This window comes from Bos mutus, chromosome 13 (genome assembly GCF_027580195.1).
Source record: "Bos mutus isolate GX-2022 chromosome 13, NWIPB_WYAK_1.1, whole genome shotgun sequence".
NCBI classification, from domain to species: domain Eukaryota; kingdom Metazoa; phylum Chordata; class Mammalia; order Artiodactyla; family Bovidae; genus Bos; species Bos mutus.
Genome location: NC_091629.1, coordinates 65,297,408 through 65,311,034, shown reverse-complemented (window position 1 = coordinate 65,311,034; position 13,627 = coordinate 65,297,408). Strand labels below are relative to the sequence as shown.

Below are 13,627 nucleotides of genomic sequence, written 5' to 3'. Positions count from 1 at the left end.
TACAACAATAAGCAGTAAGCAATATTGTATTTTGGCCTCAGTTGAAAAAATTTTTTCCTCTCTTCCACCCTCTTCCATACACCCCTCCTCTCACCCTTTCTTTTATTATTATTGTTGTTCAGTTGCTAAGTCGTGTCCGACTCTTTGCGACCCCATGGACTGCAGGACACCAGGCTTCCTTGTCCTTCACTATCTCCTGGAGTTTGCTCAAACTCATGTGCCTTGAGTTGGTGATAGCATCCAACTGTCTCATCCTCTGTTTCCCCCTTCTCCTGCTGCCTTCAATCCTTCCCAGCATCAGGGTCTTTTCCAGTTGAGGGGAATATATTTTCTGTTTGTTGCCTAAACAGGTAATAGATTCAAGAAGCCAATGGTATGATTTATCATAGCTATAGTGTGTGTGACTTGAAGAGTTGACCAGTTAGCACATGTCTGACTAAATTAGAATCAATGAAGCTACAAGCTCTATCTATCCCTTTACTCGAGAGCCCTGTGTAATTTCTGAGTTTAATAATCACATGAATGATTTATCAGTTCAGAGGAACTGTTCGCATTAAGGAGCACAGGATTGGGAAGGGCGGAGCTGACCTAGAGGAGGGTCCCTTTGCCAAGCACACCTGTCTGTGACCAAATTTTTCTAGGAATGTCACACCCTGGGTACATCTCTGCTGCCATCTTAATATTTGGTGTTTGAGATTTAGAAATGTCCCCAGTTTGTCTTTTTTACTTTCTTGCTGCTACTGCTGCTAAGTCACTTCAGTCGTGTCCGATTCCGTGTGACCCCACAGACGGCAGCCCACCAGGCTCCCCGTCCCTGGGATTCTCCAGGCAAGACTTTCTTAATCAAATAGAAGAAAGAAATTGGGGGATCAGTTCAGTTCAGTCGCTCAGTCGTGTCCAACTCTTTGCGACCCCATGAATCGCAGCACGCCAGGCCTCCCTGTCCATCACCAACTCCCGGAGTTCACTCAGACTCACGTCCATCGAGTCAGTGATACCATCCAGCCATCTCATCCTCTGTCGTCCCCTTCTCCTCCTGCCCCCAATCCCTCCCAGCATCAGAGTCTTTTCCAATGAGTCAACTCTTGGCATGAGGTGGCCAAAGTACTGGAGTTTCAGCTTTAGCATCATTCCTTCCAAAGAAATCCCAGGGCTGATCTCCTTCAGAATGGACTGGTTGGATCTCCTTGCAGTCCAAGGGACTCTCAAGAGTCTTCTCCAACACCACAGTTCAAAAGCATCAATTCTTCAGCGCTCAGCCTTCTTCACAGTCCAACTCTCACATCCATACATGACCACAGGAAAAACCATAGTCAATTTCAGATATAAGTTCTCATTTGTATCCCTGAGTGTTGTTGTTTTTTTTTTTTTTTTTATTTTTTGGCCTCACTGCATAGCATGTGGCATTGAACCTGTGCCCCCTGCAGTGAAAGCCCAGAGTCCCAACCTCTGGACCACCAAAGGAAGCCCATGGCTTTGTTTTATGTATGTCACAGTTTGAAGAGCTTGCTGGGTCCCATTACAGCTCTGCGTACTGAGGTTGTCAGATTTCTTTTTCTTTATTCAGGCATGGCTATTGATCTTTGGACAGCGCTTAATAGGAAAACTTATAAATCTGCACACAGTAGAGCCACGTAACCATAAATATTTGGGTAAGTGCACATGCGGTGACGTGTGTGAAGAGAGATTCCTTGTGTCACTACTGTTCAGCCACCCGACCGACGCTGTCTGAGAGGAGGCGTGTCAAAGGCTTGAACCTGCGCATGATGGAAGTATTCCAACAAGCTTGAAAAAGTATTAGGTGGTGTTTAAAATATTTTAGTCACAAATCAAATGTCAGCTGTAAGTGCAGGTTTTATGGAGCACTGCTGCTCTGTATGATGTCACCCATAAAAAATAGAAGTGCCCACACATTTCCATCAGACACCACTTTTCTCTAAGGAGCCCATTTATTTGGGGGATTCTTTTATAGCATCAGCAAGGCCAGTGAGAAACTTCCATCTGCTGTACTTCTCTCTGCTTCTGCTGGCTCACCATCTCCACTGGCGTCCAGCTCAGACAAAGCCACCACCTCATTTTGTCCAGATTCTACCCACACCCCGCTGGTCTCCGCAGGCACACTGGCTGCCCTTCTGTCCATTCTGCACACAGTTGCCAGGTTATTCAGATCATATCTTCTCCTTCAAAAACTCTGAAATGCTTTCCCATTTTTTTTTTAATGTGTTACGGTTTGATTAGGGAAAGGAAACAACTCGAAGTGAGATGGACCAAGAGATTTATTCAGTCAGTTTAGTTCAGTTGCCCAGTCATGTCTGACTCTTTGTGACCCCATAGACTGCAGCATGACAGGCTTCCCTGTCCATCACCAATTCCTGGAGCTTGCTCAAACTCATGTCCATTGAGTCAGTGATGCCATCCAACCATTTCAACCTTTGTCGTCCCCTTTCCTCCTGCCTTCAATCTTCCCCAGCATCAGAGTCTTTTCTAATGAGTCAGTTCTTCGCATCAGGTGGCCAAATATTGGAGTTTCAGCTTCAGCATCAGTCCTTCCAATGAATATTCAGGATTGATTTCTTTAGGATGGACTGATTGGACCTCCTTGCAGTCCAAGGGACTCTCAAGAATCTTCTCTAACACCACAGTTCAAAAGCATCAGTTCTTCCATGCTCAGCTTTCTTTATAGTCCAACTCTCACATCCATACATGACTACTGGAAAAACCATAGCTTTGACTAGACAGACCTTTGTTGGCAAAGTAATGTCTTTGCTTTTTAATATGCTGTCTAAGTTGGTCATAGCTTTTCTTTCAAGGAGCATGCATCTTTTAATTTCATGGCTGAAGACACCATCTGCAGTGATTTTGGAGCCCCAAAATATAAAGTCTACCACTGTTTCCATTGTTTCCCCATCTATTTGCCATGAAGTGATGGGACCAGATGCCATGATCTTTGGTTTCTGAATGTTGAGTTTTAAGCCAACTCTTTCACTCTCCTCTTTCACTTTCATCAAGAGGCTCTTTAGTTCTTCTTCACTTTCTGCCATAAGGGTGGTGTCATCTGCATATCTGAGGTTGATATTTCTCCCGGCAATCTTGATTCCAGCTTGTGCTTCTTCCAGCCCAGCGTTGCTCATGATGTACTCTGCATAGAAGTTAAATAAGCAGGGTGACAATATACAGCCTTGACATACTCCTTTCCTGATTTGGAACAAGTCTATTGTTCCATGTCCAGTTCTAACTGTTGCTTCTTGACCTGCATACAGATTTCTCAGGAGGCAGGTCAGGTAGTCTGGTATTCTCATCTCTTTAAGAAATTTCCACAGTTTGTTGTGGTCCACACAGTCAAAGGCTTTGACATAGTCAATAAAGCAGAAGTAGATATTTTTCTGGAACTCTCTTGCTTTTTCAGTGATCCAAAGGGTGTTGGCAATTTGATCTCTGGTTCCTCTGCCTTTTCTAAATCCAGCTTGAACATCTGGAAGTTCATGGTTCATGTACAGCTGAAGCCTGGCTTGGAGAATTTTGAGCATTACGTTGCTAGCGTGTGAGATGAGTGCAATTGTGCGGTAGTTTGAACATTCTTTGGCATCACATTTCTTTGGGATTGGAATGAAAACTGACTTTTTCCAGTCCTGTGGCCACTGCTGAGTTTTCCAAATTTGCTGGCATATTGAGTGCAGCACTTTCACAGTATCATCTTTTGGGATTTGAATTAGCTCAACTGGCATTCCATCACTTCTTCTAGCTTTGTTCATAGTGATGCTTCCTAAGGCCCACTTGACTTCGCATTCCAGGATGTCTGGCTCTAGGTGAGTGATCACACCATAGTGATTTTCTGGGTCATGAAGATCTTTTTCCATAGTTCTGTGTATTCTTGCCACCTCTTAATATCTTCTGCTTCTGTTAGGTCCATACCATTTCTGTCTTTATTGAGCCCATCTTTGCATGAAATGTTCCCTTGGTATCTCTAATTTTCTTGAAGAGATCTCTAGTCTTTCCCATTCTGTTGTTTTCCTTTATTTCTTTGCATTGAACACTGAGGAAGGCAGAGCTTAGAACTTAAAAAGTTGTTGAAGAAGTGAACTGAAAATCAATTCACCAAACATCAACTTGCCAATTTCACCATTGCTTCTAGAATTATAATTGTGTATCTCCAATCTAGTCTAGTACCTGGCACAGAAGACATAAGGGCAGAAAGAGGGCTTATGTCTGTGGAATAGGACAGTGCATTGCCGTTAAAGAAATTCCATTCAGGCATATGTAAAATATTCAGAGTTCTAGAAGTCCTACTCTGAAATATGAAACATAACTGAAATGAATCTCACTCTAGGTAGACAGAAAAATCTTAAGCATAATGATGAGGGGGAAAGCATGTGGCACAATTTCAATGAAACAAAACTAAATTGCTCCCAAACGACCCACTTACCTCCAAACTCTAATAATTAGGCCAATTTACTCTATATTTTATTAAAGTTCATTGACACATATATTTTCAAAAAATACTGAGCCTACATATTGTCTCTAGTTTCCAGCTCAATGGTATAGTGCCGTTCTCTGAGTCTGTTCTTTTTTTTTTTTTTCCTTTAATGTTCTATGTTCTTTTTATCTCTCTCTCTCGACTCCATACCCATCAGAATTGGTAGTGCTGTTTTCTCTGACTGGGCTGTAATAGTAATTGCAGACTTTCCTCCCTCAGTCTCTCTGACTGTTCAGATTTCATATGTGAAGTACAAAAATCTTGTGGCAATTGTGTTTATAGCTCTGGCTAACCCTTTCCCCTCCCGGAGAAGGAAATGGCAACCCACTTAAGTATTCTTGCCTGGAGAATTCCATGGACAGAGGAGCTTGGCAGGCTACAGTCCATGGGGTCGCAAGAGTCGGACACGACTTATCGACTAAACCACCACCACCACCACCAACACTTTCCCCAGTACCTTCTGGGCAGGTGTATGCAGCGCTGAAGTTTGCAAGTCTTCTGTAAAATGCCAGAAGCCTCCTTTTTGTGTTGGGGCTGGGGTTGGGGCCGGAGGGGTGTGGGGGGGTTGGGGCGGGGAGGTCACTCCTATTTGCACAGTTGTGCACTGCAGCTTTATTGTGCACTTATCGTCCTCTGTGTTCTGTGCTCTCTCTCTATGGCAGAAGGCCATTAATAGCCCCATGCCTGCCAATTAAGAAGAGAACAAGTTCCAGGCTGAAAATAGACCCCAAAGGGCTGCCTCATAGAAACCCCGTAGTTTCTGCAGAGAAACTATGAAATCTACCTGCATACTTTAATCTCACTAAAACGGGCGTCCTCAACCCCGCATTACCAGTTGAGCTCCACCTCCTGTCAGATCAGCCTGTCAGCATTAGACTCTGGTAGGAGATCAAACCCTGCTGTGAACTGTGCATGCGAAGCATCTAGGCTGAGGGCTCCTTATGAGAATCTAAGGCCTGATGATCTGATTCTGTGTTATGGTGAGTTGTATAATTATTTCATTATGTATCACAATGTAATAGTAACAGAAATAAAGCACCCAATAAATGTAATGTGATTGAATCATCCCCAGACCATCCCTTCCATCACACCACCCCACCCCTTCATCCATGGAAAAACTGTCTTCCAAAAAACCAGTTCCTGGTGCCAACAAGGATGGAGATCACTGCGCTGAAAGACACATTCTAGCTTAGAGTGGTGTTGGGTCTAATTTGTTCTTTAATCTTTTCTTATCTTTTAAGTATGGGCTACATTGTATGTGATCATAGGAAGCATCAACTAGTTCTGCCTGAGAATGTTAGAGGAATTTCCTGGAGGAGACGACATTTCTTAAGTGATATTTTTTCATGAAGACTCACAGCTTGTGAGCTTGAAACTTACCAACATTGCTCTTTCAAATCTATATCAATTAAATATGTGGTTTGGCACTTTTCTAGTAAAAGCAATAGTGTTTTGTCAATTTATCAAAGTTTCTGGCCCCTGGAGATACTCCAGGAACACATCTGTAAGATCACCAGCAGGAAGGAGGGAAAGAGCCAATGAACCCATATGGAACGTTGAGTCTCTTATTAAATGATACTTTGATTCCATAAACTGAAGGAACTAGCTACAGTCTCAAGGAATAAAGCATTGAACAGTGAGTTCTTGGACATCATCAATGGAAAATATTGCCCTCTGTAGTGACTGGCAGCTACAGAGTGATTCTATAAATAGACAAACATCTTCTGTTATGACCACCATGTGAAATATTTAGCTGTTGGAAGCCTGACTTGCAGAAGAGCACTCTCAAGCAAAAATTAATGGCCATGCTAGCCACAAGTCCTAAAGTTCTCTGTCAAACAGTCTAATCAATCCTTTATGCATTGCACACCAATATATGTCAAACACTTGGATTCCAGATGATTGCAGTGGCTTGATATAAAGTGGCCCCATAACTCAGTATTCCTCTTTCTCTCTTTATTTTCACCTTGTCTTACATATGCGCTGTACCCGTTACAAATTTGTCCTATACCCACTGTGCCCCTAAATGATGACTTTTTTAATCAATCACTTCCTCTAAAAAGGAATAATGCAGGACATATATAAGAGTTTCCAAAGTCAGCGTAACAAAGGTGTGTGCTGGGTGCCAGACACTTGGACAGGTCGTTTTACCTGTGCTATATAATTTAATTTCATTCTTATGACAGCCTATGAATGTGCACTGTTGCTCTGATTTACAGATGGGAAAACTGATGCTCAGAAAGTCACAAAGGACCATCCTCAAAGGGATGTGGTTCTCTGGCAAAGGGGGGAAATGGTTTCAGAATTTCATTTAAAGGAACAAAGTGAAAGAACAAATATTTAATGAAATATTTAAAAGAGTTAAACTCACTGGGACACAAAGTCAGTTAGTAGTTATCAGAGTCTTGAGAAAGAGAAAATGGGGAATTATTGCTTAATGTTTACAGAGGTTTTGTCTGGAGTGATGAAAAAGTTTTGGAAACAGATGCTAATGGTGGTTGTAAAACATGGTGAATGTAATTAATGCCACTGAACTGTACATTTAAAAATTATGGTCTAGTGGTTAAGAATCCACCTTCCAATGCTGGAGACGTGGGTTCAATCCCTGTTTGGGGAGCTAAGATTGCAACTGAAGAGCTGCAACTAGAGAAGCTTGAGTGCACTGCAACAAGAGAAAAAGCCTACATGCCGTAACGAAGACTCCACACAGACAAATTTTTAAAAACCCACAAAACTGATAAAATGGCAAATTGTATGCTATATATATTATGTGCTTCCCAGGTGACTCAAATGGTAAAGAATCTGCCTGCAGTGCAGGAGACCTGGGTTCGATCCCTGGGTTGGGAAGATCCCCTGAAGGAGGGCTTGGCAACCCACTCCAATATTCTTGCCTGGAGAATACCTATGGACAGAGGAACCAGGCGAGCTACAGTCCATGGGGTCGTAAAGAGTCTGACATGACTGAACGACTAAGCACAGTAAAGGTGGCTCAGTGGTGAAGAATCTCCTGCCAATGTAGGAGACTGGAATTCAATCCCTGGGTTGGGAATATCCCCTGGGGAAGGAAATGGCAACCCACTCCAATAGTCTTGCCTAGGAAATCCTAGGGACGGAGGAGCCTGGTGGGCTGTAGTCCATGTGATCACAAAAGAGTCAGACATGACTTAGCAACTAAACAACAACATATATATTTTACTATAATAAAAAAAGATGGGAGAGGAGGGGAAAAAAAGCAACAATGTGAGAGCTTCAAAGGACACTCCGTTTTACTCAGTTCCCAGTAGATTTTTTCTGCCATCCCTTGGATGTGTCTGGTTGGTGCTCCAGCGGGACACTGTCTCTGGCTGTGGTTTTGTCCTTGACCGTGTACCTTCATCACTTTCAGGATATCCTTTCTTTTTTCCAAGTGAAACCCCTTAATTTGTGAAATGAAAAGCTGTGGAATTGGGATCTTTGCTGATAGAAACTTGGTGCAGACTTATTTGTGTTACAAAAGAAAGTAAACAGAGGATAAACAGTGGCATTTGTTCTTTTCAGAGACAATAGATTTCCGTGTTAGAATGCACAGTCGCTTCCATTAAGCCTAAGAATTTTGCTTTTAAAAATTTTGAAGTGTATTTCTGACTGTGTGCTCTAGACAAAATAAAACACCTAGAATGGAGAGGTTTGTTTGTTTTTGTTTTTTCATTATTAGGCCTAGACATGCTCCTCCTAGCTGTTTTGGGGGGAATAATCTGTGAAATTGTCATAGTCAGTTTTATTGTATACCTTTTTATATCTCCAGTTTTGACACAGTGGACCTGGCTAGTAAATGAGTCATGGAATGATCAGTCATCACAGTATATTTAATTTAGCTGAAAAATGGCAAATGAAACAGTTCTGATATATGGCTACTTCGGATACAAGTTATTGATTATGAAGTTTTTTTAATGGAAATTATTGTTGAATTATCCAAGGAAGCATAGCTCTGACTAATGAGATAAAATTAAGCAAAAGAAAAATGTGAACTGAATATCAAGAAATACTTCCAGTAGATGAGCTTGGGATTAAATCGGACGGAGAAGTCCCAGTGGAAGTGGCTGGGGGACATTTAACACCATACATGTTACTTTGAGCTGCAGTGAACTTAAACAATTTACAAGCGACAGACTCTGACTTTGGCAGGATGATGAGTGAGATCATATCTCTAGTTTCATTGATTCTCTTACCCTGGTATACATTCACAGCCTCACATCCCCTATGGACAGAATTTATGTGTGTGTTAAATTTTCTGATTATCGTTTTTTTTTTTTTTTTCCAGGACACACTCTTTTTAGAGCATCGCCTGGTCCCATCAGAAATGTCTTCCTTAAGTGGGAAAGTTCAGACAGTCCTGGGCCTTGTGGAGCCTGGCACACTGGGCCGCACCCTGACCCACGAACATTTGACAATGACCTTCGACTGCTGTTACTACCCACCTCCTCCAAGCCACGAAGCTATCTCCAAGGAGCCTATTATAATGAAAAATTTATTTTGGATCCAGAAAAACCCTTATTCCCATAAAGAGAATCTGCAGCTGAATCAGGAGACTGAAGCCATCAAGGAAGAACTGTTGGATTTTAAAGCCAAAGGTGGAGGAGCTTTGGTGGAAAACACCACCACTGGGCTGAGCCGAGACGTGCGGACCTTGAAGTGGCTTGCGGAAGAGACTGGCGTCCACATCATAGCGGGAGCTGGCTTTTATGTGGATGCGACTCACTCTTCAGAGACCAGAGCCAAGTCAGTGGAGCAGGTATCAATAAAAGCCTTCATTTCTTGGACAATTGTTGTTGTTGTTCTTTAGTCTCTAAGTCATGTCCAACTCTTGCAACCCCATGGACTATAGCCCACCAGGCTCCTCTGTCCATGGGATTTCCCAGGCAAGGATACTGGAGTGGGTTGCCGTTTCCTCCTCCAGGGCATCTTCCCGATCCAGGGATTGAACCCTTGTCTCCTGGTTGGCAGGTGGATTTTTTACCACTGAGCCACCAGGGAAGCCCTTCTTGGACATTTGTGTGTAAATTCAGAACAGTCAGCCCTTCAGACCTTGGATTATCCCTACACGTCATCTACATTTGGAAATGTCATTGGCTCAGAGGCATGCTATGGAAATTTGCCAGCTAGCAAAGACATCTGTCACTGGGACCTAAATTAGGAACATTTCATTTTACAAAGAAACAGTGTCCTGGAAGAAGATCTTAATGCATGGGTCACCAAAAAACCTGATATGTTCATACTTTGATTCACGTATATGATATCGGCTCAGTAGTGGTGGCACAGATTTGTGTAAATCTCAACTTTCCATTGTAAGCTTCAGTTATGCAACCTCAGTTTTCTTTCTGGATTTTATAATGTAACCAGCAATAAAAATTCACTCTAGGGTGAAACTTGGCAGGCAGAGACTTGGCACTTTTGCAAATATGTTTCCTTCTCCTTTTACAAAACAAGACGGGTAGAAGAAAATCCACTTTCCTGTTTTTGTTTAAATAGGATCTTAAGCAAGAATGGGCAGAAGGAAAAGTAAATCTTTCAGGGATTAAAGAGAAAGAATAAGCCACAAAGCTTTTTTTGCATGTGTATGTGTGCTCCTTCTATATATACACATAATACAAATGTATATGTATTTACATGTATATGTATATATTCATGTGTATCTTCCATTATCTGTTTCATAGGCATAGAATGTCAGCTGCAGCCTTTGTAAAGAATCAGTCTTTAAAATACTTTATATTTCAGATTTTTATCTGCATTTTTCCAATAAGGCCATTCTCTTTTTAATTGGTGTCTTATTTATTGATTGATTTTTGGCCACACCATGCAGCATGCAGGATCCTAGTTCCTTGACCAGGGATTGAATCCAGGCCCCCTGCATTAGGACACATGGACTCCCAGTCTGTGGGTGTGCTCAGTCATGTCCAACTCTTTGCCAACCCATGAACTATAGCCTGCCAGGCTCCTCCGTCCATGGGATTCTCCAGGCAAGGATACTGGAGTGGGTTGCCATTTTCTATTCCAGGGGATTTTCCCAGGAATCAAACCCGAGTCTCTGTGTCTCTTGCATTGGCAGATGGATTCTTTACCACTGAACCACCAGGGAAGCCCAGGGATATATTCAAATATATATATATATATATATATATATATATATATATATATATTTAATTGGTCTTTTATATACATTGATATTATTTGAAGACTATCCTGATATCAGGGATTACACATTCTTCTAACCACACATAGCAGTAAATATAAATAGGAACTCCCCCAAAATGTCATCTTAGAATTGTATGCTGTGAATTTGCTTTGCTGCATAGTGTAGCTTCCCTGATGGCTCAGATGGTAAAGAATCTGCCTGACCCAGGTTCGGTCACTGGGTCGGGAAGATTTCCTGAAGAAGGGAATGGCAATCCACTTCAGTATTCTTGCCTGGAGAACTCCATGAACAGAGGAACCTGGAGGACTATAGTCCATGGGGTTGCAAAGAGTTGGACATGACTGAGTGACTATACTTTCTTTTTCATAGTGTAAAGGGAACTTCCCAGGAGGCTGAGTGGTAAAGAATCCACTTGCCAATGCAGGAGACATGAGTTCAATCCCTGGGTCAGGAAGATCTCCTGGAGAAGGAAAAGGCAATCCACTCCAGTATTTTCACCTGGGAAATCCCATGGATAGAGAAGCCTGACAGGCTACAGTCCACGGAATCACAATGAGTCAGATACAACTTAGCAACTAAACAACAAAAACAGTAGGGTAAAGGACAGAATAAATAATAGAGAATTAAAGAATTACTTGTTACGGTTGACACAGACTCAAAGACAGTCTTTTTACATTCTACATGCCCCTGAGATTAAATTATGGATTTTTATCTCAATGAATGAATGAATGTACAAGGTATGTACTCTTCTTAAGTCACTTTTCCCCATGTAGCTTCCTAAATCCATGAATTTCTTGTAAATAATCACAGTAAGATACTATTAAATCTTTGATTTAGAGTAACTTGTATTTTTTATGTTTTTTTTTAATTAAAATTTTCTTTGGAGTATATTTGATTACCAATGTTGTGTTAGTTTCAGATGTCCAGCAAAGTGATTCAGTTATATATATACATGTAACTTTTCAAATTCTTTTTTTTTTTTTTTTGGCCACATTTGCAGCATGTATCATCTTAATTCCCCAACGAAGGATTGAACCCGGGCCCCCTGCATTGGAAGCATAGAGTCTTAACCACTGGACTACTCTAAAATTCTTTTAGAATAACTTGTTGAATTTGAGATTTTGCCAGTAAAATGCCTTTCTCATTTGCCAATATTAACTGAACGAATGTTGAATATATTTATACATTTTTAAAAGAATGAGTGACTCAATGAATAAATTCATTCACATACTGTATTGACTCTCTGTTGATAAAATCCAGTTTATAAATTTTCATTCTCACTCTTCCTTAGCTTACTGATGTCCTTGTTAATGAAATTCTCTGTGGAGCCGATGGAACCAGTATCAAGTGTGGTGTTATTGGGGAAATTGGTTGCTCCTGGCCTCTGACTGACAGTGAAAGAAAGGTTCTGCAGGCAACAGCTCACGCCCAGACTCAGCTTGGCTGTCCTGTTATTATTCATCCCGGAAGGAATCAAAGTGCACCGTTTCAGATTATCCGAGTGTTGCAAGAAGCTGGAGGAGACATCTCCAAAACCGTTATGTCACACATCGATAGGTAAGCAGAACATCTACCAATTAATGTCAACCATCTCATGATTCATGGATGATCAAATAAATAGAATCATCAGACCAATGAAACACTAGAGAAAACTACTAACTACACGTTAGATAGTATTTAGAAAGTTTTACCATAAACATTAATAAAAGTCACTGATGCCATTTTTGTGTCCCTACTCTGTGTTAGTACCCTAGGTATTTTGCGTAAGTCATTTCTTTTAATTTAGTTAATCCTTCATAACCCTTCATGGTATTCATGCTGCTGCTGCTGCTAAGTCGCTTCAGTCGTGTCCGACCCTGTGCCACCCCATAGACGGCAGCCTACCAGGCTCCCCGTCCCTGGGATTCTCCAGGCAAGAACACTGGAGTGGGTTGCAATTTCCTTCTCCAATGCATGAAAGTGAAAAATGAAAGTGAAGTCGCTCAGTCGTGTCCGACTCTTTGCGACCCCATGGACTACACCCTACCAGGCTCCTCCGCCCATGGGATTTTCCAGCAAGAGTACTGGAGTGGGGTGCCATTGCCTTCTCCGATGGTATTCATAATCCTTCATAATACCTTCAAAGGTATCACTGCTTTGCCTCAAGGTATGATGTCACAGTTGGTGTCAATTCCAACTGCTTAGTATTTACCAGTAGATAGAGTGATAAATTTATCTGCAAATATAAAGGGAAGGCAAATTGGTTTCATTCTGAGAATAAAAACACGCATATAAATGTTGAGGTTTGCTGTTGTGACTGATGGTTTGAATCATCTGAATTTTGGAAAATGCAATGCTAAAAAAGTAATAGTAATACATATATTATTTGTTTGGTGGTATTATATCTTAGTTTCCTATCGTTCTGTAACAAATTATAAGAAACTGGGAGGCTTCAAGCAGTAGAAATGTATTCTCTGACAGCTCTGGAGGCCAGCAGTCTGAAATTAAGGTGTTGGCAAGGCTGTGCTTCCTCCAAGGACATACAAGGAGGAGCCTTCTTTGCTGTTTTCACCGTCTGGTGGTTCCAGGCTTTCTTTGGCTTGTAGCCGCCTAAATTCAATTTATGCTCTGTCTTCAGATGGCCTCCTCAAGCCCATCTGTGTCTCCTCTTTTGTTTCTTATGAGGACTCCCGTCATTAGATTTAATGCCCACCCAGATCATCCAGAATGACCTCATCTCAAAATTGTCAACTTAATTACATCTGAAAAGACCCTCTTTCCAAAGAGGGTCACTTTCAAAGATTCAGAGAGTTGAAACATGGACATGTCTTTTTGAGGTCCACCACTCAGCCTCCTCATATTATATTAGATGTGTAGGGTCAGTAAAATAACTGACTATATAAACAGACAGTAGCTACAGTCATCAGAATGAAAACGTCCAACAATGTTGCAAAGGCTAGACACTGGTCCTTGCACTGAATTGATGAAGGAATTAACATAGT

General features: G+C 41.5%; 1 protein-coding gene across 2 annotated transcripts in view; it reads left to right on the top strand.

Annotated features, from left to right (window-relative positions):
* The window catches only part of PTER (phosphotriesterase related), a 76,702-nt gene that overhangs the window by 30,401 nt on the left and 32,674 nt on the right, over positions 1-13,627 (top strand). For both annotated transcript variants that reach the window (XM_005906387.3, XM_070381906.1), the window contains 2 exons: positions 8,775-9,245; positions 11,938-12,203. In XM_005906387.3, the coding sequence (XP_005906449.1) occupies positions 8,814-9,245; positions 11,938-12,203 (698 nt within the window). In that variant the 5' untranslated portion in view covers positions 8,775-8,813. The remainder of the gene's footprint in view (positions 1-8,774; positions 9,246-11,937; positions 12,204-13,627) is intronic.